Source organism: Sinohyriopsis cumingii, chromosome 13 (genome assembly GCF_028554795.1).
Source record: "Sinohyriopsis cumingii isolate HCF-2022 chromosome 13, ASM2855479v2, whole genome shotgun sequence".
Lineage (NCBI taxonomy): Eukaryota > Metazoa > Mollusca > Bivalvia > Unionida > Unionidae > Sinohyriopsis > Sinohyriopsis cumingii.
Window position 1 is genome coordinate 27,257,020 of NC_142973.1, and position 23,983 is coordinate 27,281,002.

The 23,983-nt window shown below is 35.5% G+C and overlaps 1 protein-coding gene across 6 annotated transcripts in view; it reads left to right on the forward strand.

Annotated features, from left to right (window-relative positions):
- LOC149785093 (uncharacterized) overlaps nt 1-23,983 on the forward strand; it is a 121,913-nt gene that overhangs the window by 53,268 nt on the left and 44,662 nt on the right. For 5 of the 6 annotated variants that reach the window (XM_089978841.1, XM_089978839.1, XM_089978843.1 and 2 more), the window contains exons 3-5: nt 5,911-11,411; nt 13,900-14,028; nt 14,407-18,004. The exons of the other annotated variant lie outside the window; for it this stretch is intronic. In XM_089978841.1, the coding sequence (XP_089834967.1) occupies nt 5,911-11,411; nt 13,900-14,028; nt 14,407-14,574 (5,798 nt within the window). In that variant the 3' untranslated portion in view covers nt 14,575-18,004. Of the gene's footprint in view, nt 1-5,910; nt 11,412-13,899; nt 14,029-14,406; nt 18,005-23,983 lie in introns of those variants that run through there. 6 annotated transcript variants of the gene reach the window in all.

Consider the following 23,983-nt stretch of genomic DNA (forward strand, 5'->3'; position numbering starts at 1 on the left):
TAAGATACACAGGATGTTTTTACAGAAGTCATCTTGCATCCAGTTTGTTGATCTTGTTACAATTCTGGAAGCCATATGTCTGTTCAAATTTTTAATAAAACATTCAATATTACATTATATCATCAGGATTTTGGAAGTGTTTGTCTCGGGTAATTAGAACCATGCATACAATTGAGGTGATCTTGCATCTAATTGGCTGGACTTGTCACCACTCTGGAGGTCATTTCTGAAGAGATTTTGATCATATTTGCAATATAGGCTTGTATGATCGAGGTCTCAGAAGAATTCAATAATAAGCAAAATCTGCACATATTAATCTGGCATCTGATTGATGTGGCATGCTACCATTCAAGGGACTAATTATGACTGTGAGTAAACTTTGTATATAGACTTGAATCATCAAAGTAACCATTGAGTTTTGTTATGAGGAAGTTCTACATGTATTAATGAAATTCAGTGCCATTTGGAATAATTCTCAGATCATATTCAGTGTGATTAGTTTGTTTTTCTTTAAAAATGCCTGCCTTCGCCTTACATGAAAGCAAGGGAAGTAACTCATAGTATTAACTATTGGTTATCACAAGTTTAGGTTTGAAAGAATTTTTTTCCCAGCCAAAAATATGTACAAACCAGCTGTAAAAAACATGTGAATTCAGTATGCATAAATTTTGGTAGAACAGTTGATAAAAATTAATAAGATGACGCACCTTAAAAGGAAGAAATTGTAAATTATGACTAAAGAAAAAAATATAAAATATAAATATTGTTAAGTACAATTGCAGGCTGGCATAAACTATATTCAGTGCTGTAATTAAGGATTACGATTTCTTTAACAAAGCAATTGTGCATTTTTCTGATATTGACTTTCTCCAATAGGAACATTTCTTGTAAAAACCCATGGCTAAGTTTGTAAATTTATTTGCAGAGAATTATTCATAAAATGGTTATTAGATTTGAATTTCTTGTATATTTGCAAGCAAGTTTGATATGTTTAGGGAAATAGGGTTTGACAATTTCATTCAAAGTATTCTACACAACAGTCCAAATTGCATGAAATTTTTCATATTATCTTCACATGTGTCTGTTTATATCAAAATTTGCCTGCCACATGAAAGTATCCACTCAAAGCACCATTCCCTGAAGTACTGTTGGGTTCTTTGCAGACTAATTCTGAAATGCACCTTGTTAAAAAATGTTACTTTACTATTGCTTAATTTGTTTCCATGAAGAAGTTTTGTAGCATGTGCATTATTTGGTTGATGTTGATGCGTAAAACATGTAAGCAGATGAAACAGAAATTACTGAAATAATTGAGCTTTCCTAACTAATTTGTTGAAATCGAACTTTGGTGAAATAGAAGTCATTAGAATTGCAGACCATGGATATGTCCAATTTTTCTATTTAAATCCTGAAACTGGAAACATAAAAAAGAAAAGTAACAGGATTTGGTTCCAGACAAATAATATTCATCTGATTTGATTACATGGAGAGAATTCAGGATTATGAAAAGTATGCGAAGCATTTACAGTTTCAAATAAATGTTATATGCTGAAAATTTGTAAATGTAATTGATTGGTACCAATGCAAATTAGTATCAAGACCTTCTCCATCGTAAAACTTCCTTTAACATTTGGAGTAATAAGTATCACTCCATGCTTGAAATATATGAATTCAGCCTTTCAATCGGGCAGTATTTTTGAGTAAGATTTTGAGTTGATGATTGTTTTATGACAGCAGGAGACAGATTGATATATGTGATGGTGAAAAATGCCTTGGAAAGTTTAATATTGAATAAAAGGTGATGCTGATATTTAGACTAACAAGTATATGGTATTGTATTTTCTGTAATATTTTGTCAACTCTAAAGTTCGTGTACCAATCAGTCCATAAATTTGTCATTTTTTTTTTAATCCTCAGTTTTCAGTTACAAGAACTCACATTACTCGAAGTGTAGCTACTGAAGAGAAAGATTTTTTAAAAAGTATTATTATTTGCATACCTACAAAAATTATCAACAGAAATTTATTCACATTACAGAAAATCCCTACCAGTAGTTATTTATGTAATGATGTTTTGAATAGTGGTGCTGTCAGATTATTTTTTGCTTGTTTGGGGTTTGATGCCATTTTTCAGCACAGGATAGGCTTGTACATGGTCACCAGTATATTGTGGAGGAAGAACCTGGGAAATCTCAGAAAGAACCACCAACTTGCTGGAAGCTACAGGCAAACTTTCTCACTTACCTATGTTGGCTGAGCTGATACTCAAACCAATGCAGAAGAAATGGAATGTCGGTGATTTGTAAAGACGAGTGCCTTACAATACTCGGCCACCGAGGTCACCAGCAGTTTGGATAAATTTGGCACAGAATAAAATGGCAGATATGTCACATTGAAAATACATGTGAAATATTTGAAAATATTTGGTTACTTTAACAAACTTGAATACTGTATATACTTACTTATAAGCTGAGTCCGACTTTATATTGCATTGTCAAGGATCTGCTGTTGTATAATGTATTGTCAGATCTGGGTCTGTGCAGTTGGTTAGGAGTAATCAGAACAACAAACGACATAGAAACAGATCTTACAGTGCATTATGTGATGGTAGATAAGTGTTACATGTATTTGCAGTTGGAGTCGATTTGTAAGTGAGTATACAGGGGAGATTTGTAACGATTAATGTTTGATGCTTCAGAATATAACTGATTGTTTTGAAAAGATTGTATTACTCAGATTCAAGCAGAATTTGCAGTATTTATTGACATGGCAATATTTTTGAGAACAAAATGAAATTGTAAATAATTTTGGTAAGTTTGATGTTTACACAGATATTTCATATTATGATTATGTCTGCCATTTTATCATCAGCAACATTTTTTATTGCAATATACAGTTGCCTTTTTCTCACTGCTGTAAATGCTGTTTCAGATTTTAAGGTTTCTCAAAAGGTAGAATGTTGGACCCATAATCTAAAGTTTGGATTTTGAGTACTTACTCCTTTGGAACAGCTCTTATTTACCATTTCCTTTGCATAATATAGTTAATAGGTGTGATAAAAGAGGAGTTCAGACCAACAGAACTGAAATAATATTTTTCAAATGTATCTTGCCAGCATGTGTTGGTAACAGATCTGTAAATTATCATCAATGAAATGGCTTGAATGTTGAATTTATATTTTGATCGTGTTCGTGTAACCTCTTAGGTGCTGTGTTTTACCATCGACTAGACTACTGGCTAAAAGAAGTAAAATTTTATCTCTTGATGAACTTGTCATTTACAACAGTAAATTGTCTTCCATTTTTAAGAGTAGATTACATGAAATTCTTCTTCATTATGTTTGAAATGTTAAAAGCACAATCAGAGAATGAGAACTGGTGGGGGGGGGGGTATTAGCACTTGTAAGATTTTATTTTGTAGGTTAAAATTCATGAGAGTAATTTTTCAGGAGCCATAAAAGCTTCAAAGAAATTATTTCTTCAGGTGATATTATTTTAGTCGATTTATCCAGAGAGAACTGTTGTCCTATAATGTTGTCTTGGTGGTATGTAGTGGTTCAAGTACTGTAACCTACCAGATAACAATACAAGAGAACAGTTTACAAAGACAAGTTTTAGTATATCACATGATATAATGTGCCATCATATGATTTGGCATGTAGCAATAGACTTTGTTAGTTAGGTATAGCATATTGTACGAGGGAATTTGCATACTTGAGTAAATCTTTGTAGGTATCATATTTACTCACTTATAAGTTGAATCAAACTGCAAACAACAAAGATCCTGATCTGCCATAGCTTGGTGCTCCTGCAGACCAGGGTATATGTTGTTTGTTCTACTGATTACTCCTAACAAACTGCATAAACCCAGATCACCGGTGAATTATGTGATGGCAGATCTGGCTCTGTGGAGTTCGCAGTTGGACTTGACTTGTAAGCAAGTACAATTGGTAGCCAATTGCAGATAGAGAATTTATCATCTGATGTACTTGTTAAATGCTTTCTGATTCACTCAGTATAACAAAACCTGTATATAAAGGACACTCCAGGAACAACATCATTTTGCCTTTGGTAAACAGGTGTCCTTTATAAAAAAGATAAATATTCAGATGAAATTAAACACAGTTGTGTTCCATTTAAGGCCTCTGCTTCCACAGTGAAAAAATTCTCTTTGCAAAAGATGTGGCTTCTCAATGCAGACAAATTGTGGAGGTAGGTGACCTTTTCAGGGGTTAAAAGTGGCATTAAGAAATGGACCACTGTATTGTCCTTTATGAAATGCTGTCCTTTATATGAAGGTGTTTGCTGAGGCAGGTTTGACTGAATTGCTGCATAGCTTTGGTTCGGATAGACATTGTCATTACTTTTTAAAATTTGTAGACAAAAGCATGTACTGGCTACAGATAAATGAAGTAAATGTTTGATACCAGAAGCTGCTCCAAGAAGCAGAATCAACATATCCATCTACTCGACCATTCCGAAAACCGCTATTTTACCTTCTGAGTGCAAATATTTGTCCTTTTTTAGCTTTAATTTAAGACTGACCCATAGTTACTTTAATTGTTAAAGGGGCTAAAGTGTATGCTGGCAGATGTAAGTGCCATCCTTATTGGCAGATGTAAGTGCCATACTTATTGGCAGAAGTGAGTGCCATCCTTATTGGCAGATGTAAGTGCCATCCTTATTGGCAGATGTAAGTGCCATACTTATTGGCAGAAGTGAGTGCCATCCTTATTGGCAGATGTAAGTGCCATCCTTATTGGCAGATGTAAGTGCCATTCTTATTGGCAGATGTAAGTGCCATCCTTATTAAGATTACCAGTATCACACTGGTATGAGGTTTTAGTTTAGTTATGCTGGCAAACAATTATTGAGCAACAAATTAAAGATGGAAAATGATTTGCTGTCAGGTGTATTCAAGGTTGTCCTCAGGGTAACTTTTAATGAATCCGTTTGAGAAAGTGGTGAAAATTAAAACAAATTATACTCAGTAATTTAAATGCATAAAAAGGAGCCTAAAACTGATAAAATATTTCATAGTAAAGTATGGATGCTTTTTTCATTGTTCAAATATGTAACAGAAATCTAGGAAAGACTTTTTTTTTGTGGAAACATAAATTCCATTTCATTGTTGGGGTAACAGTGTTTATGGATTTCATTGTTTCCTCAAACCATGACTTTGAATAGCCCCAAACTTGCAGATATTTAAAAACTTGTCAAATAGTCTACAGTAATCATGGCATCTCTTTTTTGAACAAGTATATGACAGACATCTCTAAAAGTCCGATTTCTGATGTAGTTTTGTGTCAGGCTTGTTATGTTCTGGATATGTCCATCCATCTGCTTACATTTGCTTGTCTGGGTCATAACCTTGTAATGATTTGCAAAATTTTGCTAAAAAGTTGCCTAGTTATATTTATTGGACCAGATGGTGTGTTGTGTACAATAGACATGGATCATGCATCAAACTCAAGGTTACATCGAGTGAAAATGTTATTTCTGTGACCTTTATCCAACGAAACGTTTGAATCCAGAAGATATTTTGATGAAACTTTGCATAAGTATACCATCTGAAGGTCAAGGTCACAGTGAGTGAAAAATGTAATTATGTGTCCAGTATGCTTGTCCAGAGTACAACTTGACCATGTCCTGGCATGTAGACTTGTTTGACTTGATGGATTGCCTCTTGTAACAGATGAAAAATGTTTTCCACCTGTTAAGAAAATATGACTTCCTAATCTTGCACAGGCCTAACACGTGTACTATTCACATATCAATTATGGGTGTTTTATCCAGTCAATATGTGAAAATGAAAACCGATACAAATAAATTAATTCACAGTATTTTCTCAGTTGTTATGAGAAGGAAGTACTGTAGAAAGAGCAACTTTTAATATTACATGTCCTTTTTAGGTCATCAGAGGGCCAGAAAGAAAAGGGGAAAGAGATCCAGAAGAGAAAAAATTTCAGGAAAAGCCATGCAGGCAAATGAAGGACAAGGATCTAGGCATGAAACAAGTTGCAAATTGTCATTGGCTGTAGGAGGTAACTCCTCAATGGGAGTGGTTTGGTCCAAAATAAACTATAGAGTTTTGAAAGAGAACTATGATCCAGCACATCCTACAGATGAGTTGGAGGAGATGGCTGTTGGTGATTTCCCAATGCCTGATTCTCCAAAAGAAGATGAGTATGACCCAGCTCATCCAACTGATGAACTTGAGGAGAATGAAGAAGCCAGAGAAATGGTTAATAGTGTTGAAGATCAGTTTAGTGTAGATCAAAAAGAAAAATGTGAACGTGAAGAGTTTCATTCACGTGGTGAGATGCATAAAGAGAAGGGAGATAGAAGCAGTGTTGAGGATTGGTTCAGTGTAGATAATAAAGGAAGGCAGAAAGTTGAGAAGGCTTGTTTATCAGCTACTGAGGAGATGCATGACAAAAGATTAGAAAGAGGTGAGGTAACATGTGAAAGACCAAAGGGAGAGAGTATTGAAGTATCCAATGAAAAGGATTCTTGGACGCAAAATACATTAGTAGGAAATAAAATCAAGGTTGGTGATGATTCATGTATAAATTATGTTGATGGACAAAAAGGTGCAACAAAAAATATTGAGCATGCTGCTGAAAGGGATGCTGGGGAAAAGAAATTTCATATGGAAAAGGATCGGGATCGAGATTCATCATTTGATGTTGTGAAAGGGTTGGTTAATGACTTAACTGAGGGAAGCCAAGCCGAAAGAAGTTCTTTAAACACATCATTGGATGCCTCTCTTAATACAACCCTTGATGCCTTGCACAACTCTGAGTATAATGGGCCTGCCCTTACTATACAGGCGGAGGAAGATGACATAGCAGAGGAGGAAGAAAACAAGGATGAGATTGTGGATTCTGCAGTTAATTCAGAAACAGTGAAATTGTTGGAAGATGTTGCTGAAACATCCTTGGAAGAAATGGATGCTGAGAGTGTTGAGGACAAGCAAGATGTTGAGAATAAATCTGAGAAATTTGAACAAGAGAATGAAGCAGAGAGTCCCCAAAGTTCCCATGATGAAGAAAATCCTGAAGAAATGGAAGTTCTTGATGAAAGTTTACTTTCCAAGGACACAGAGTCTGAGAATGATAAAGAAAAGAGGTGCAAAGATCTGGAAGGGAATTATAATGAACACAAGATAAAAACTGTGATTGCATCAGGTCATACTGTTAATGCTGATTATAGTGAAGAGCTAGAGGAAAACAAATATGACACAGAAAGTGAAGGGGACAAAGAGAGAGAATTTAAGGATGTTCAGTCCAAAAATTATAATAAAAATGAAATATCTGCAGAAAGTACAAGTTCTTTTGAGTCCAGTGAAGATCCTGTTCAGAAAAAAGTAGAGAAAGATAAAGGAATAGTGTTTGAAGATAGTGATGATCTTGCAGTGTCTGGAAGTGAGGCACAAGATAGGGAGGCAAGGTTTGAACAAGATGAGTCTGGTTCATACCAGGAACGAAATGATGATACACCAGGAGAAGAAGATGAAGAAGAAAAGACATATGGGATGGACAATAGTAATAAATCAAAGGATGAAATTTACAATATAGGATCAAGATATAAAGAAAGAAGTGAAGGTTATAATTCAAAAGAAATTAAAAAAAATGATACAAAAGACGTCACAGTTGAAGATGAGAATGAAGAAGGGGAACTTCCAAAGGATAGCATTGATAGCCCAGATGAAGAAAAAGTCAGCAATGATGAATACACTGAGTATAGAATCCGAAGGAAGGTAGAATTAAAAGAAAAAGAAAAGGTGAGAAGGCAAAATGAACCAAAGGTCAGGAAGTCAGAAAATAAAAACAGTGTAAGCAAAGGTAAACACAAAAAGAATTCAGACAAAGGGAAAAAGTTGAAGAAAAAGGTAGAAGATGAAGAAGGGGAGGATGGTGAACTGCATGAAAAGACTGAACCATCTGTAAAGTTTAATGTAATAAAGCATAAAAAGTCTGGCAAAGATGTGAATAAGTCCCAACGAAAATACAGACATTATAGAAGATCCAACAGTACTAGGGACGACATTGATTTTGAAGAACACGAAAAACATGAGATTGCAGAAAGGATAGTATACGAGAAAAATGACAGTCATTCTCTAAAATCAAAAGAAACTAAGAAAAAGGAAAATAAAGGAAATGAGAGAAATATTAGCAGTAGAAAACAAGATAGAGATAGAGGTGAAAGGGACAAATTTTTTCAGCATCGGGAAGAAGGAGAATGGGACAATGGTGAAATTGAAGAAGGAGAGTTTGTAGAAAAGACAGATTATTACAAAGAGGATTATTATTCTAGGGGGAATGAAATTTTGATAGAAGATTACTTTTCAAAATTCAAAGAAAAGAATTACTATTCAAAGGAAAAAGAAAGGTTGAAAGATGATAGCTATATGAAAGGAAAGGAAAAAGCAAAGGAGGATTACCATTTGAAGGAGAAACAAAAAGTGAAAGCAGATCATTCTTCAAAGGGAACGGAAAGAGATAAAAGAAAGAAGTCTCACAAGAAGGAAAAGGTAGAACAACCACCCAAGCCTCAACCACCCAAACCTCAATCAGCCAAGCATCAGTTACCACCTACGTCATCAAAAGTTGAAAATAAGGTTGAGGAAGATAGTGATGATGATGTGCAAATTGTGTATGTAGAGTTATCGCCATGGGCACACATTCCAAAAATGGTTCAACCCAAACCTAATAAGAAAACAACTGATTCCAAACAGTCTAGACTTATGATAAAAGTGTCTCAAAACAATGAAGACAGAACTGTTTGGAAGGAGAAACAAAAGACAAAGGAGAAAGAAAGTGGTAGAGATCATGGAAGAGGTGATCGAGACAAAGATCGAAGAAGGGAACGAGGTAGAGATGCTGACAGGAGAAGTCAAAGGCATAGGAGTCATTCTCGTAATCGTGGATCACGGTCTAAAGATCGTTCTCGCAGGTCAAGGTCAAGGGACCACTCAAAGAGGAGGAGGAATGAGAGAAGTAGGTCACATTCAACAAATTATTCATCACATGATAGGTCATATAAAAGGCAGAGACGAAACAGAAGCAGAGATTTGTCATTGAGCAGGGAACGAGACTGGACAAAAGATAGATGGAGCAGAGAAAGAGAAAGAAGTTTGGATCGATGGAGCCCTGACCGATATAGACAAAGGTTGAGCAGGGAAAGACTGAGCAGAGAAAGATCAAGGGAGAGATGGAGTAGAGGTAGAAGTTTGGAAAGATGGAGCTTAGAGAGAGATACAAGTATGGGAAGACTAAGTAGAGAAAGAGATACAAGTTTGGAAAGGTACAAGAGCCCAGAAATACTGTTTGATAGAAGAGATTTGTATGGTGAGGAAATGAAGTCACCAAGTCCTGTCAGACTATTAAAAGAGGCAAAACCAAGCAAAAAGAAAGGAAAAGAAAAACAGAAAGAAAAGGAAGTGGTTCCAATAATTATTGAAAGTGAATCTCCAGTCAAGGTCAAGAAAAAGAAGAAGATCCCGAAAGGGGAAAAGAAGGCATTGGCTAAAAAACGCAAAGTTGAGGTCATTGAGTCACCAGAGCTGCCAGAATTGCCTCCTGAATTGTCACCAGAGAAGGAAGATGACATTGAATTTCCTGTTGAAGAGCCCATGCAACAGGAAGACATTGAGATGAATGAGAAAATTACCACGCTTACTCCTGAGGATCTAGATCTTTCAGATGATGATTCAAATGACAGATTGGTAATAGCCACTGAACTGGAACCAGAAGAGTCTGGCCCCGAAGAGAATGAAGAGGAGATTTCAGATGATGAAAGAATAAATAGAATTGAAAATATGCAATTCAGGGACCCAAGGGAGGGAAAATCAGCTCCATTGATGACAAGGTCCAAAGACTATGACCCTGCTCATCCAACTGATAGCCCTGTTTTTGATGAGGGGCCAGATGAGGATAAGGTTGAAACTCGTCAGGGAAGAATTGAGCCCAGGTTGGGCAAGCATCCACTACCACCAGCGGGAGATACATTTACAGTGAAGCCTTTCCCACCACCACCACCACCACTAAACGCAGTTGTCAGCCAGGCAGCAATAACCACTCAGGTTGCAATCAGTGGTCCACCAGGACATGGATTAATGGGTCAGGGACCATCTTTACTGCCTATTCCCACTTCTGGGGCTTCTGGAGTTCCCCTTCCCTTGGGACTCAGTGTACCTCCTCCAGGACTGCAACCGGGTCTTCCAGGTCCACCTCCACCAAGACCATTGATGGCACCTCCCTTCATGAATAGGCCACCTCCCAGCCATCTTCCACCAATATCAGAACCAGTTTCACAGGTTCGCTGGCCAGTCAATGCACCACCAGGAATAGTAGGCCAATTCAGATCAAGAATGGCAGGAGACATAGGACCTCCACCTCCTGGTCTTTATGATGATTTGCCTCCAGAATCAACCCCATCCATGTCTCTTCCAGTTGATCCAGCTCACTCTGTTGCCATTTCAGTAGCCCAAACGATGGCATCAACCATACTTCCACAGCCAATTCCGATACCAGACAGTCATCCTCAGGGACCTCCACCTCAACCTGTTCATCATCTTTCCCCACATGAATCTCTGCCTTTGTCAAGTCATGAAGACCTGCAGCATCCCCAGCCACATAATGTTCAGACTAAGCCACCAGCTTCTTTAAGTACTGTTGTTACCAATGTCTCTGGATCATCACCACGTATGGCAATACCAAGGCCAATGCCATCAGGAGAGGTGATACCAGGTATAGGTCAAATAAGTAATCTCCTTGCCCCAGCTCAGCTGGCAATATTTGGTGCTAGTGAGGGAACAGGGAAAAGAATTGAACACAGAGACGCTTTAAATGAAACTGGTCTGTTCAAGGTGCCCTTGCCTCCATCATCATTAGCAAAAGTAACAGATGGGGACAATAAACCTTTTGACAAAATTGATACCTCTGAGGTTGTAGATATGGACATATCTTCACCTTCTGAAGATGAATGTAGCATTGAGTTGCCATCATCTCCAAAGGCACGGAAATCTCATAGTAAAAGTAAAGAAAAGAGAGACTCTAAAAGAAGGGAGAAAAGAGACTCCAAGAAAGGTACAGTGTTGGAAAGAAAAGATCTTAAGTCAAAATCAAAAGAGTCTGTGGTTGATGTAGACTCGAGTTCTAGCTTAAAAGAATCTTTTGCTGCAGTAATGGATAATATTTTCTTGCAAGATTCAGAGGAGTCCGAAAAAGTTACTGAAGGATTGAAGGAAAGCAAAAAACTTCGTTCCCATCACAAACATCGACATCGTCGTCACAAAGAGAAAAAAGAGATAAACCCGCAAGAGATGGCTGTGAGTGACACACAAAATGAGCTAATTGAGCAGGTGGATGAACCTTCTTCAGCAGTTGACTTGACAAACAAGGAGAAAGTAAGTTCCTCTCTTATGTCTTTCATAGGTCTATTGTTACCCAATAATTTTGGATTAGCCAATTTATCAATATGATAGAGTCTGCCATCTATGCTGCATCAGGAGTTGCTTTGAACTTTTCTGAGTTACTGTTTATTCTGGTTGCATTAATGACCTAATATCCACATTAGTCAATCATATGTGTAGTGTACAGTGACTAAGGTCAATGATCAAAGTCACAAAGATGCAGCATTTGGCAGCAGAAGGTCTTGTGATGAAATGAGATATGCAGTTATTTTTTTAAGGAATATTTTATTTCATGATTGGTCTTGTTTGATCTTCAACTTGTCATTGTCATGAATGTCTTGAAACATCAGTTTCCTGTGTTTATACACTTTTAGCCTGAACAGAATGAAATAATTTTTCTAAACAAATTTATGAATGTAAAAATCCTGTTTAATTTATTATCTTTTATTAGCTCTTTATCATCTTTGTAAATTTTAATAAGTGTTTTAAAAGTAAAATTAAATTTTATTTAATTTCCTATGAAAAATTTGAAATAAGATTTACCTTTAGCACTCAAAGGCAGATTTTGGTGGTGTTTTTTTGTGTTGTTGGTTTTATCAGTACTTTTAATACATTATTGGCTATATCATGCCAAGGAAATTGGAGCTAATTGTTTTTCCCAAGGGCACACTCAGGCAGCCAAGCATTGGCAGGTATTGAACCCATTATAGTTGGATTACAAGTTTGATGCTCGACTGACTGAACTATCATGGCTTCCTAAATTTGATGCAGTAGAGTGGGTTTTAGATTTTTTTGTGAGATGGAAGACATCAAAGCATCAGGGGAGAATATCTGTAATTTGAAGGTTTTGCATATAATGTGTGGTAATAGAATCATGGATCGAATAATCTCAGGATCTTGTACAAAGGCATATTATGTACTCTTTTGATAAAGCTTGTTTCCATTATTATCTGGGAAAATTAAGTCACAGTTTCACCCACCAGTTTAGGAGAAATCAGCCTTTAATTTCTCAACTTTAATGGCATGGGAGGTAAGCCATTTTCTTGTAAAGGACACTGCATTTTTGACATAGTTGTTAGTTATTGGTTTTTGACAAGACTTTCTGCACATTAATATTGGCCATATCATGCCATGGAAATAGAGCTAAGTTCCTTTCCCAAGGACAAATGGAGGCACACGACAATCAACCATGCATTATGACATGTAATTGTCACTTGGTTAATGCTGGAACATAATAGAAATACTTAGGTTCATCTTGGAGCACCAGTCTAGAATCAGCATGTTGTGACACTATAATAATTAAATTCATCTTGGAGCACCTGTCTAGAATCAGCATGTTGTGGCACTATAATAATTAAATTTCTGTAAATACCTTGATATCTGATAAGCCATAACTTTGAAAATTTGTATAATAGCTTAGAATTTAAAAAGGACTAATACAGTAATACCAAATTTAGGTGCCAGATTTCTCTGTAAAGGTTTAAAAAAAACAAACACATTCTAAGCCCTCCAGTGATTTATTAGGCCAGATTTTTTATGGGTTTTTTAATGTCATATTCTGAGATTGTAAGACTCCTTGGTCATATGGCTAAAACCCCTCAGGTTTCCTTGAAAAGTTGCAACAGAAAGTGCCTGACATCTTTTAGATGGGATGCATGTAATATTGCGGGTCCTAGTGGTTAGAGCGTCCGCCTCGGATGCAGTCGGTCGTGGGTTTGATCCCCGGCGGAGTCATACCAAAGACTTATAAAAATGGTACTAACAGCTGCCTCGTTTGGCACTCAGCATTAAGAGTTTGTGTTAGGACTGGTCGGCCTGGTGTCAGGATAATGGGACTGGGTGGGACATCATGCTGCATGTTTGCAGCATGATGCCCCGGGTGCTGGACATCACTTTAAACTGTCACACTGCAGACATAGCGATATGACTGAAAAATTGTTAAAGCTACATTAAAAATCCAAATCACACACACACACACACATTGCATGTGAACCCCATACAGATGATGGTACCTCATTTACAGCTTAATTGGTTGTAACAAGCAATGTTAAATGTTTTGCTTAGGACCACACTCACAATGGTCAGATCTGGAGCCACATTCTCCGATCTTTTTTAGCTCAAAATCTAAGGATCAAAAATTAAAGTTGTGGATAACCTACATTGTGGTAATATAGCAGTCTGTTAGATGGAATTTTTGAAAAATATGAAAGTTATGTGATTCTGATTTTATTATAAATTCAGTTATAAACTGTCAGCATTTTGGGACATTAAGCTTGAATTTCTTGCTTTAAAAGTTTCGAGGACATGAGTCATGGACTGGAAACCACAACCTCTTGGTCCAGAGTCCATAGTACCTACAACTAGGCAGCAATGCATCTTCATTGTAGTTTGATATGTGGTAAACGTTTGATTCTCAAATATAGCATAACATTTAAGTGTAAAAGAATAAAGTAATTACAAACTTCCATCTTTGTGTTTCCAGTACCTGAGGAAGTTGCACCTGCAGGAGCGTGTTGTGGATGAGCTTAAGCTAGCCCTGAAGCCGCATTATGCCAGTAAGAATATTGATAAAGAACAGTATAAAGACATCCTCAGGAAAGCTGTGCCAAAGGTATGTACTTGATACAATTAGTTTTGACCCTATAAAGACCACTTATTCAGAGGACTCTGTCATCATCTCTTTACCTGTATAGTGTAAACTAGTTTGGCAATTCATCTTTGTTTTGCCTCAGATTAACAGTTATAGTGGGGTTTTTTAGTTTTAAAAGACGTTTTGATAAAGGAAATGCAGTTTGTTTTTTCAGAATTTAAAAGAAGTAATTAAGATATTTTCCAAGGTAATATATATCTTAAAACTAATTTTTCACTAAGAAGCCTATTATTTTGACATTTAGATGTGTCAAATAGCATGTATGCCTGATTGACATAAATTCATGCATGCTTTTTCAGTATTTTATTTTCAAGCATTATCTTTTGCTTCTTTCTTCAGGTGTGTAAAAGCAAGGATGTCAATCCAGCAAAGATTCGAAAATTAGTGGATGCCTATGTTGAAAAATATCAAAAGACTAAGAAAAGGGAAGGAAAAATAACTTTTGGCAAATCTCCTCAGGAGAAATTGACTCCAAATGGGAACAGACCTTTAAACCTTGCCCTTTGACCCTATATTAAGGGTAGTATTCAGGATGTTCTGGAAATACAAGAAAGTAGTCACAGTACTGGATAACATGGAATACTACTGGAAATGCATTGATACGGTTGGCATTTTAAAAAATATTTCCAAAGAATTCTGAGAACAGGATGGATGATGGATTATGAGTGACTCGGGACAATAAGTAGTGGTTGCTAGAAACTTCAATCAAAGACAAGAAATTTGCAGTTTGTGCCCATTGTTGATAGAAGAAATGATATCAAATGGAATGTTTTCCCAGATTTAAATATAAGTTAATTACAGTTTAAATATACAATGTAGATTACATAATTTGATTGGTAACAGACTTGAAATTAGTACAGGTCGTGAAAATCCGGTAATTGGAATGTACTAATCTTTCCACCAATCAGTAGAAAACACCTAAAAAATATTGAATAGTCTCCATTGCCCATTAGTTACTAAAATGATGTTATATGCATGTCACACACCATCAAAGTGTTCATTATGGAAACCGATTGATTGAAACGACTTATTCTTGGCTAGACATTCCTTGCTTTCTTTTTCCAAGTATGAATTTTTTAGAAAACTTTATTCTACTTGTGCAGATTGTTCTATAAAGATATAATGGTTTGGAGCATATAACTCCGTTCTCTGCCATTTTCTAGTGATTTCCCTATTTATGTGCTTTATTGTTCCAGCAAAGTATTTCCATCGTAGAGTTTGGTAGAAATGCCCTGAGGTGCTCTGAATGGAGAATGGACCTGAGTGCTGCTTCTGTATAGCAAATTTGTAATTACAAACAATATAGATCTAGATCTCCAGGGCATTATGGGGAGAAAAAAAATTGTGTTGGATTTGTTTGCATTTGGGCGCATGTTATATAGAGTAAATGTGTTCAGTGTGCTACTTTTTTTTATTTAAGACCTCCATTACTTGTGTGGATTGCTTTGTCTTTGTATGTTAGGCATAGTTTGTTTGCTGTATTAGATAGTCACATCCTGGTCACTCCAGTTTGGTTTGAGGACATTATAATGACAATTCGCTGTCACAGAATTTAAAATGAAGAAACTCGAAGCATAATAACATGGTCAGGATATTGTTATGTATAGTGCAAAACTTAGTGCTCTTAAAATGTAACATGGTTTCTTTTTTAAATTGAGTCATAGATGCTGTATATTCACTATTTTTCATAAGGTGCAAATTTTCATGGAATAAAAAAAAAAATTCTTGAACCTATTTAAAGGGGTTCAAATTAACATGATGTACCAGTTTTCATGCGGTATGAATTTTCGTTGATTCTGTCTTTGCTACAAGCCATAAATTTAAAGATTCGACAAGAAAATTTTCATTTACAGAAATAATGGGACCCTTCCTAAATCCACAAATTTAAGTACCCTCGATGATAACTACAATTGATATCCAAAGAAAATAATGAAATGACCATAAACTCCATAAAAACAACTGGATCTCTGTTAAGAGAGGTAAAGTCGTTAAGAGTAAAAAAAATAATTAGGAATTCCAAGATGAATTCAGCATAATTTGATTTGTGTGATAGTTTAGTCATCTTTTTGTGAAATTTGGATTTCTACATCAGAAAGTCGGATTGTAAATTTTGACTTCTTTTTAAATATTAATATGCTTACATAGAGAATCTTACAAAACAGCTTATTTATTAAGAAATTTATGAAAGAAGTTTAATACTTTCTACCTTTTGCAAATCATGGCCATGATAAAGACTCAAATTCTTCATAAAGTTTCATAAATTTTGTTTGAAAACAATACATTGTAATGTTTTCTTTATCATGGGAAGACAAATTCTGCCCCCCCCCCCCCTTATTGGAATGACTTTGAAATGCATTTGGATGCCTCAGAGATCCACCTTGACCTAATTTGTGTCATGATCAGGATTTGTTGCATCATGTAATGTCAAAACTTTCATATAGACTTAATGTTCTATCTACATTGTGATAAATGTTTAATGCCTGCATTTTATGTTGGATGAATTTTTTAATTGCATTGAAGATCAGAATTTTTGTACATTATTTGGAAAGTGCTTTGAGAGCAATATTCTCTAAAATTATTGGTAATTTTTGTTAAATGAGAGCATCAGTGACTGTTAGAACATATTTCAATGTATTTTTATATCATACTTAAATATTTGTTATCAAAGTAAATTAAATACAACTGATAATTCTGTTACATGTTTTTGTTATAATCATGTTTGATACTTTTTTCTTAAAGTATAAAGGAGTGTAGCTATGTCTTTGTGAGTATTTATTACAAATAAAAGAATAAAATTCATCAGAATTTATATTAATTTAAATTATTCAAAAGTTTCTTTTGGTATGGGATTTAGCTCTTGAATTTTGAAGGGGGATGGGTGTGGGTTGGGTGTTGGGTCTACCATTTCATCTAGGAATCTTTGGTAACCCAGCCATAACTAATATGGTTATTTAAAATAAAAACCTAAAAATTAATTCTTTCCTTCTGGTGGGTTTTTGAAAGGTTAAGAACTTTCCAGAATTACAGGAATGGTGATGAATAAGTTTGCAACACGAAAGCATTGGACAAGCATGATCCATGTAGAGTTACCTATGTTATGTCTGTGTACTTGTGTTTTTCTCCTTGGTGTCTTATTTCAAAAGAGCAATAAAGATGAAAAGAATATGCTTTTCTTTTCTTTCTTTGTATGACACTTTTAACACATTATTGGCTATAACATATTTTGGAAAAGGGGAGCTAAGTGCGTTTGCCATATTTTGGCTGTCGACTTGGGCTGGTTTGGGTGGGTATCAAACTCGCAACCCTTTGATTGCAAGTCAGACACTCTACCACCTGAACTCCTGCATCTCCCTTATAAATGAAAACAGTAAGGTGCTTTGGTGAGAAATTCAATTTCTTTTATAATCCAGGACATTGCGACTATTGCTTTTGCAACTAATTGCAATTTTCTGTCAAAAGGGCAAATATGTGCAAGCTAACACCAAAAGGCTTCAGTAAAACAGTTCCCATATGAAATTCAAGTGTAGACCACTTTTTTTTAGCCTTAAAAACTGTAATATTTAATGCACATGTAAAAATGATTTGTGTAATTGTGAACATTGTAAATGTACATACAGTACACACGTTTTGTCTGGGTTTTTTTAATGATGACATTGGATTTGTATTCTTTTGATACTGTTTTAAGTTTTGACTGAATACCACGAGTGGGTCTAATATATTGATGTGAGAGTGATTGTATGTGTATATGCCTTGTAAATTTTACCCTGCAATGAATGATGTTTATTATTTTTATTTTCCTTTGTTAGAAAGATGGGTTAATAAATGCAGTTGTGTTATATGTACTGAATACAGAATAATGTAAATGTTTTAACTTGCATTTTGTCATCATGTTAAATATGTCATTAAAGGTCTCAACATTGGAGGCAACAGTTTCATATTTTTAGTTTAAATGTTCATTTTATCTATCATCCATCAACAATCTTAAATAAAAATTCATTTGACACCAGTTGTATCACAGGCACTGATATTTATATATTAAGTACTCTTGAAGGCCCAATATTTATGTGGGGTACTATTGAAGGCCCAATATTTATATTGGGTACTCTTGAAGGTCCAATATTTCTAATAAGTACTCTTAAAGGTCCAGTATTTATTTTAAGTACTCTTGAAAGTCCAATATTTAAATTAAGTACACTTGAAGGTCCAATATTTATATTGGATCCTCTTGAAGGTCCAATATTTATATTGGGTAGTATTGAAGGCCCGATATTTATATTTGGTACTCTTGAAAGCCCACTTTTTATGTTGGGTACTCTTGAAGGCCCAATATTTATATGGGGTACTCATGAAGGTCCATTATTTTTAATAAGTAATCTTGATGGTCCAGTATTTATATCAAGTTCTCTTGGAGGTCCAGTATTTATATTAAGTTCTCTTGGAGGTCCAATATTTATATTAAGTACTCTTGGAGGTCCAATATTTATATTATGTACTTTTGAAGGTCCAGAACCTAAAAGTACTTTTTAAGGTCCAGTGTTTATAATACATAAAATTGAATACCCAATATTTATATTAAGTACTAGTACTCTTGCAGGTTGAATATTATGTTAAGTATTCTTGGAGGCCTAAGTGGTGACATGATGCGGTCATTGAAGTAGAACAGACCAAGAAATCAGAAGGAAAGCAGCAACTTTTGATTAGTGACTTGAAACACACAGGAACGTCATATTTCAGACATAGAACATCAGTTGAGCTGCAGTAAAAATTTTCATAACTCTACAGATGAGAGAAAAATGCAAGCTATATTTTGATTTTACACTGGAAGACCTCTGCAAATACACTAATATAGAAGTTTTTATTTCATTGCCAATGAAGCTTGAAGGGGATATGGTTGTTGCTTGTTTGGTGTGACTTCAGTATCATTGACCTTATTTCAATACATTAACAATTGGTTTGTGGATTTTCAAGGAGGATATATCAGCCATGCAAGAAGTAACTTTCATATGAAAGATTTTTATTTTCAGCTGTTATTATATTATTTCTTCAAAAATCTTGGATCCTACGTCACTTTCATTCATGGAAGATGGTATATAGATACATCACCAATAAAATAACTTTAATTAGGTCACTGAATCCTGATTTCATGTTAGAGTGACATGTGTATTTTAACCTAACTGATCATTAAATTCTTAATATCATCAACCTGATTTTGCCAACATGTTGTTTTCCTGAGATCACATGATGGTCAAAGTAGTGTGCTGTCTGTCAAGGGATTTTTTTGTGCAGTCAAGTTTTATCTATATACAAGAGAGCATTTTTAAGTTCATGTACTCCATTAGTGCATTTATGATAATATTTGCATTGCGAGTGAAACATAGGGCAAACCATGTCAGATTGTCCTAAATGTACACATAGAATATTACCATATGCAGTGTATTATAGCTCTGAAAATTAAGGATATCACAACCCCCAAAGATTTAGTGGATCATATATTCTGGGTAAGGTGTATAGCCTTCCAAAAAAGAGCTTTTGGGCAGCACTGGCTGCATTTTAAAGAGAGACTCAGATATACGAATGCAGGTCACTTTTCCCTAATTTTCACACTTTAAACAGCTCCGGTGCCCTATTGGTTAGAGTGTCTGACTCAGATGCGGGAGGTCATGGGTTCCATACCCGGCCGAGTCATGCCAAAGAAGTACAAAAAATGGTACTAACAGCTGTCTCGTTTGGCGTTCAACATTAAGAGGTTAGTATTAGGACTGATAAGCCTGGTGTCAGGATAATGTGGCTGCGTGGGACATCATGCTATATGTCTGCAGCATGATGCCCCAGTGCTAGACATCACTATAAACTGCCACACTGCAGACATCATATCGATATGACTGAAACATTGTTAAAGCTACGTTAAAAATCCAAATCACAACAACAACATTTCACACTTTAATGACTTTAGTATTGAGGATTTACACCTTGGATATAATAATCATACCATTTTTGTAACACCATATTTGGAGTCTGTTGAGAACATTTGAAAAGTTTTTCACAAGTTCAGCTTGATTACTGCGAGCATCAGACGAGTTTATTGCATCAGTATAAATGTAATTTGATAAGACTGCATCTCTTATTTTCAGGGGTAGGTCATTATGAAAAGAACAAATAACAAAGGCCTTGAAACAGAACCTTGTACTGTACAACTTTTGGTTTTATTTTCTGATAGGTGTCCATTTTTACTGTCATATTGCTATGGTTTGATGTGAACCATTTAGTGCATCTTCACTGCATTGATGGGCTTTAGAAGAATTGCAAGCAAATGTTGTTTATTGACTCAAAAGTCTAGCCTAACACTGATAATTGATTCAAAACTCTAGTCTCTCACTAATTATTAACTCGAAATGAATTATATTACATGTCCAGTGCTAATGATACAAACTGATTTATATTTTGTACTGTTTCTACTTTCCTTCTAACTGTTCTGGAGGACTAGTAGTTAGAGCATCCACCTCGGGTGCGGGTGGTCGTAGGTTTGATCCCCAGCCGAGTCATACCAAAGACATACAAAAATGGTACTAACAGCTGCGTTGCTTGGCGCTCAGAATTAAGAGGTTAGTGTTAGTTGGCCCTGTTTCAGGATAATGTGACTGGGTTGAACACCATGTTACATGTCTGCAGCATGATGCCCCAGTGCTAGACATCACTATAAATTGCCACACTGCAGACATTGTAGCGATATGACTGAAAAATTGTTAAGCTATGATAAAAATACAAATCACACACGCAGATACTTTCCTTCTGTGAAGTTCTTTATATAGGTCTAACACTAGCAAAACTGCAATTATTTCCAGAGAATAAGTTTTTAAAACTTGTGAAATTTAGGCCCAATCATTAATACTAATAATGTTACCAAGTAGTACTTTCAGGAACAAAGCAACTTTTAAGTCTATAATGGCGAGGACATGGAGGACAAATCGTTCCTTTCTCTATCGACATTGGAGTCCAGCCTGGATAAAAATAGTGTAGTACTTAACTATAAATAATCTTTTAGAAGGAATAGTCAAGACTGTGAAAGAGTAATCTTTATCAAATATCTTGATAACATTTTGCATTTAAAAAATTTCTGTTCGCAGGTTTTATAAGTAAGGGTGCAGGAATTCAGAACAATAGTTGAACACCTATACAGATTTTTTATGCCAGCAAATATTAATGGTACATGATGTGCTTGGTTCTTTACTGGTAATGAAAAGTCAATATTAGTTGAGGGTCAAGGTATGCATATTGACAAGTCATTGTACTTCCATTATTTTCAGAGTTGTGCCCCTTTTTTGACTTTTGACTCGTCTCCATCATGAGGTAGAAGTAGGATACTGGAGAGTCAGGTATTTTTATGTGCGTAAATTGCTAACCATTTTTCTAGTTATGCACAACAACTTGATTTATGTTTTTGACAGTTTCACTTTCTTTCATGGAAAGTTGATTTGTGATCATTTGTTCGATGTTGTCTCTTGTCAACATAGCTATTCCTGGCAATGATAGTTGTAGATCTTTTCAGACAAATCTGATGGATTTAATTTATATCCTGTACTTTGCAATCTTTACTTTACCTGTTCACACACAACTATTTCACATCTAGAATTTTGGGTATGGATTGGTCTTAAAATGTGATCACATTCTGTCAATTCCAAATTATGATCTGTGCCACGTTACTTCCTCCAACATGGATGAAAACAGTAGAAAATATTCTAAGATTGTACAGCTTAATCTTGTCGTGTATATTGTTTGTACATTGGTACTTTTAAAGCACATTTCTTGTCCTTCTTATTCAGTCCTCTGACATCAATTCCAATTAAAATGGAGCTTAATATTGTGAGAATACTGAGCTTGGATGCTTGAGGTCCAACATCTGATATTGGCCATGGTGGGTGTTGGGCACACCGTGTATTTCCCCCACTGTCATAGTGTACATCTCTATTATGTGTATTACAGATGTGTGTACTGGAGTTGGTACTGGGTGACTGTGTGGCTGGAGAACTTCCCACTGTAATGGTATAGTGTGTATACCTGATCTTTGTTGAAACTCCTTCTTTTATGCAGCTCTGGACTTAGTGTTCTCCTCAACCAATTTGTTAGCATGCTTTAGAAGTCTTGCCGTCTTGTCTTAGACATTCACCAATGATACTCTTTAAGACATGAGTTTCAAAGCTGACTGATTCTATATGAATTGAAATAGTATTCATGGGCTTACTACAGTTTCAGACCTGCCAACTCTTACGATTTTGCCACAAGTCTTACGAAAATTACCCTTAAAATACGGACTTATGGCATACTAGTAGAAACTATGGAAAAATGATCGTTGCCAAAAAATCTGGATAATTGGTTCATCCATGTTTTGTTTGGATCCTGGTTTCATCTTAGTGAAATTAGTCAGGGAGCCAGACTAACTTTACAGCAGCACCCCAAACACTTTAAACTGCACATATTTGTTCATGCGAAGCGTCTGCATGATCAAATGGTTGATTATAGAAGTTTTAAAGATGGTGTCCAGAAAGCGATGCATGCTTAAGACGAAAGAGAAAATAAACTTCTAGAAAAGGGTTAATAATCAACTCAGAAGAATAAAAACGAGTATTCAGATTCTTGTGAATAAAAGCTGGAAAGGACACAGTTACATTTATTAGACATCACGTGCCAATTTGAGTATGTCTTGTGGCAGGAGATATTATTGAATTCATCGTCATGTGAAATGGAAAAGAATTTCCAAGAACTATGTCAAGTTGAGAGATAGCAACAAACCATTGAGCTGTATAGGGTTTGGAACAATTTGTGCAACAGTACTAGTGTCAGATAAAGTCTATGTATACTTTACAAACTTTTCAGTTGAACATAATGTTTATCATCGATACGCCAAACTTTTAATTATGTTTTCCAGCTTTACAATAGCAGTTAATGATGTTTTGTTAAACCTTACTGAAAACTAGTCAATCTTATGGAAAAATAATTGCTGCTTTACTGAGACGGACTTGTCATAGTTGGCAGGTCTGCAGTTTGGCACATGGCCCTTTTCAATTCCATTGTATGTAATAAAGTTACTGCTTAGTGTCAAAGTAAAATATGCGTCACTGCCCTTGAACTGCTGACCAATGCTATTCCTAGAAATGGTATCAAACCATCACCTACAGATACAGTATAACATTCACCAATTCAGTGGGAATAACATCATCATTTTTCAACTAACTGTTATGCATAATATGCCTACTAAAAGTCGGGGTGTATTATAAAGATGTCTGTTACCAATTTAACTCCCACAAAAGGTCAGCTGTCACTGTTGGGGTAAGTCTAATAAGAAAATAATGATTTATAGTCCAGTTTATGATTGCATTGCTTTACCAAAGGTCCAGGTCATTGGTCAACAGTCTCCAAAGTCAACTATATTCTACTAGTATCTGAATAGTGGACTGTTAGACATGGGGCAGGCATGTAATGCACCATTCATGGTACTTTTGTTAGTATATACTTGGCATTCTTATTATTAATCATGAAATGAACAAATTCAGTTTTGTATGATGTGGTATGCTGATGGTTACCTGTGGTTACCTCTGCTCTGGTGCTTGGATAATGGTCTCTATGGTCACTATCAGAAATACCACTGTTATAACCAGTATTGATAATGGATCCTCACTGATTTTAATGTATACTCTCAGGATTTGTGTATCATGGAGGTGGAAACATTGATGAGCTGAAACTTGATTGGATTCAATCGTAAATAAAGTTTTTTTTGGTTTTCTCAAGTGTTTTTGGTTTTCCAAAGTGTAGTACCTTGTTCTTTAACTAATAATGACATTTCATTAGCAGTAAAAATTAAATATATCTTCTACCATTTCTCTTTGCTGGCACAATAAATCTGCCAAGGTGTTAGTTGTTT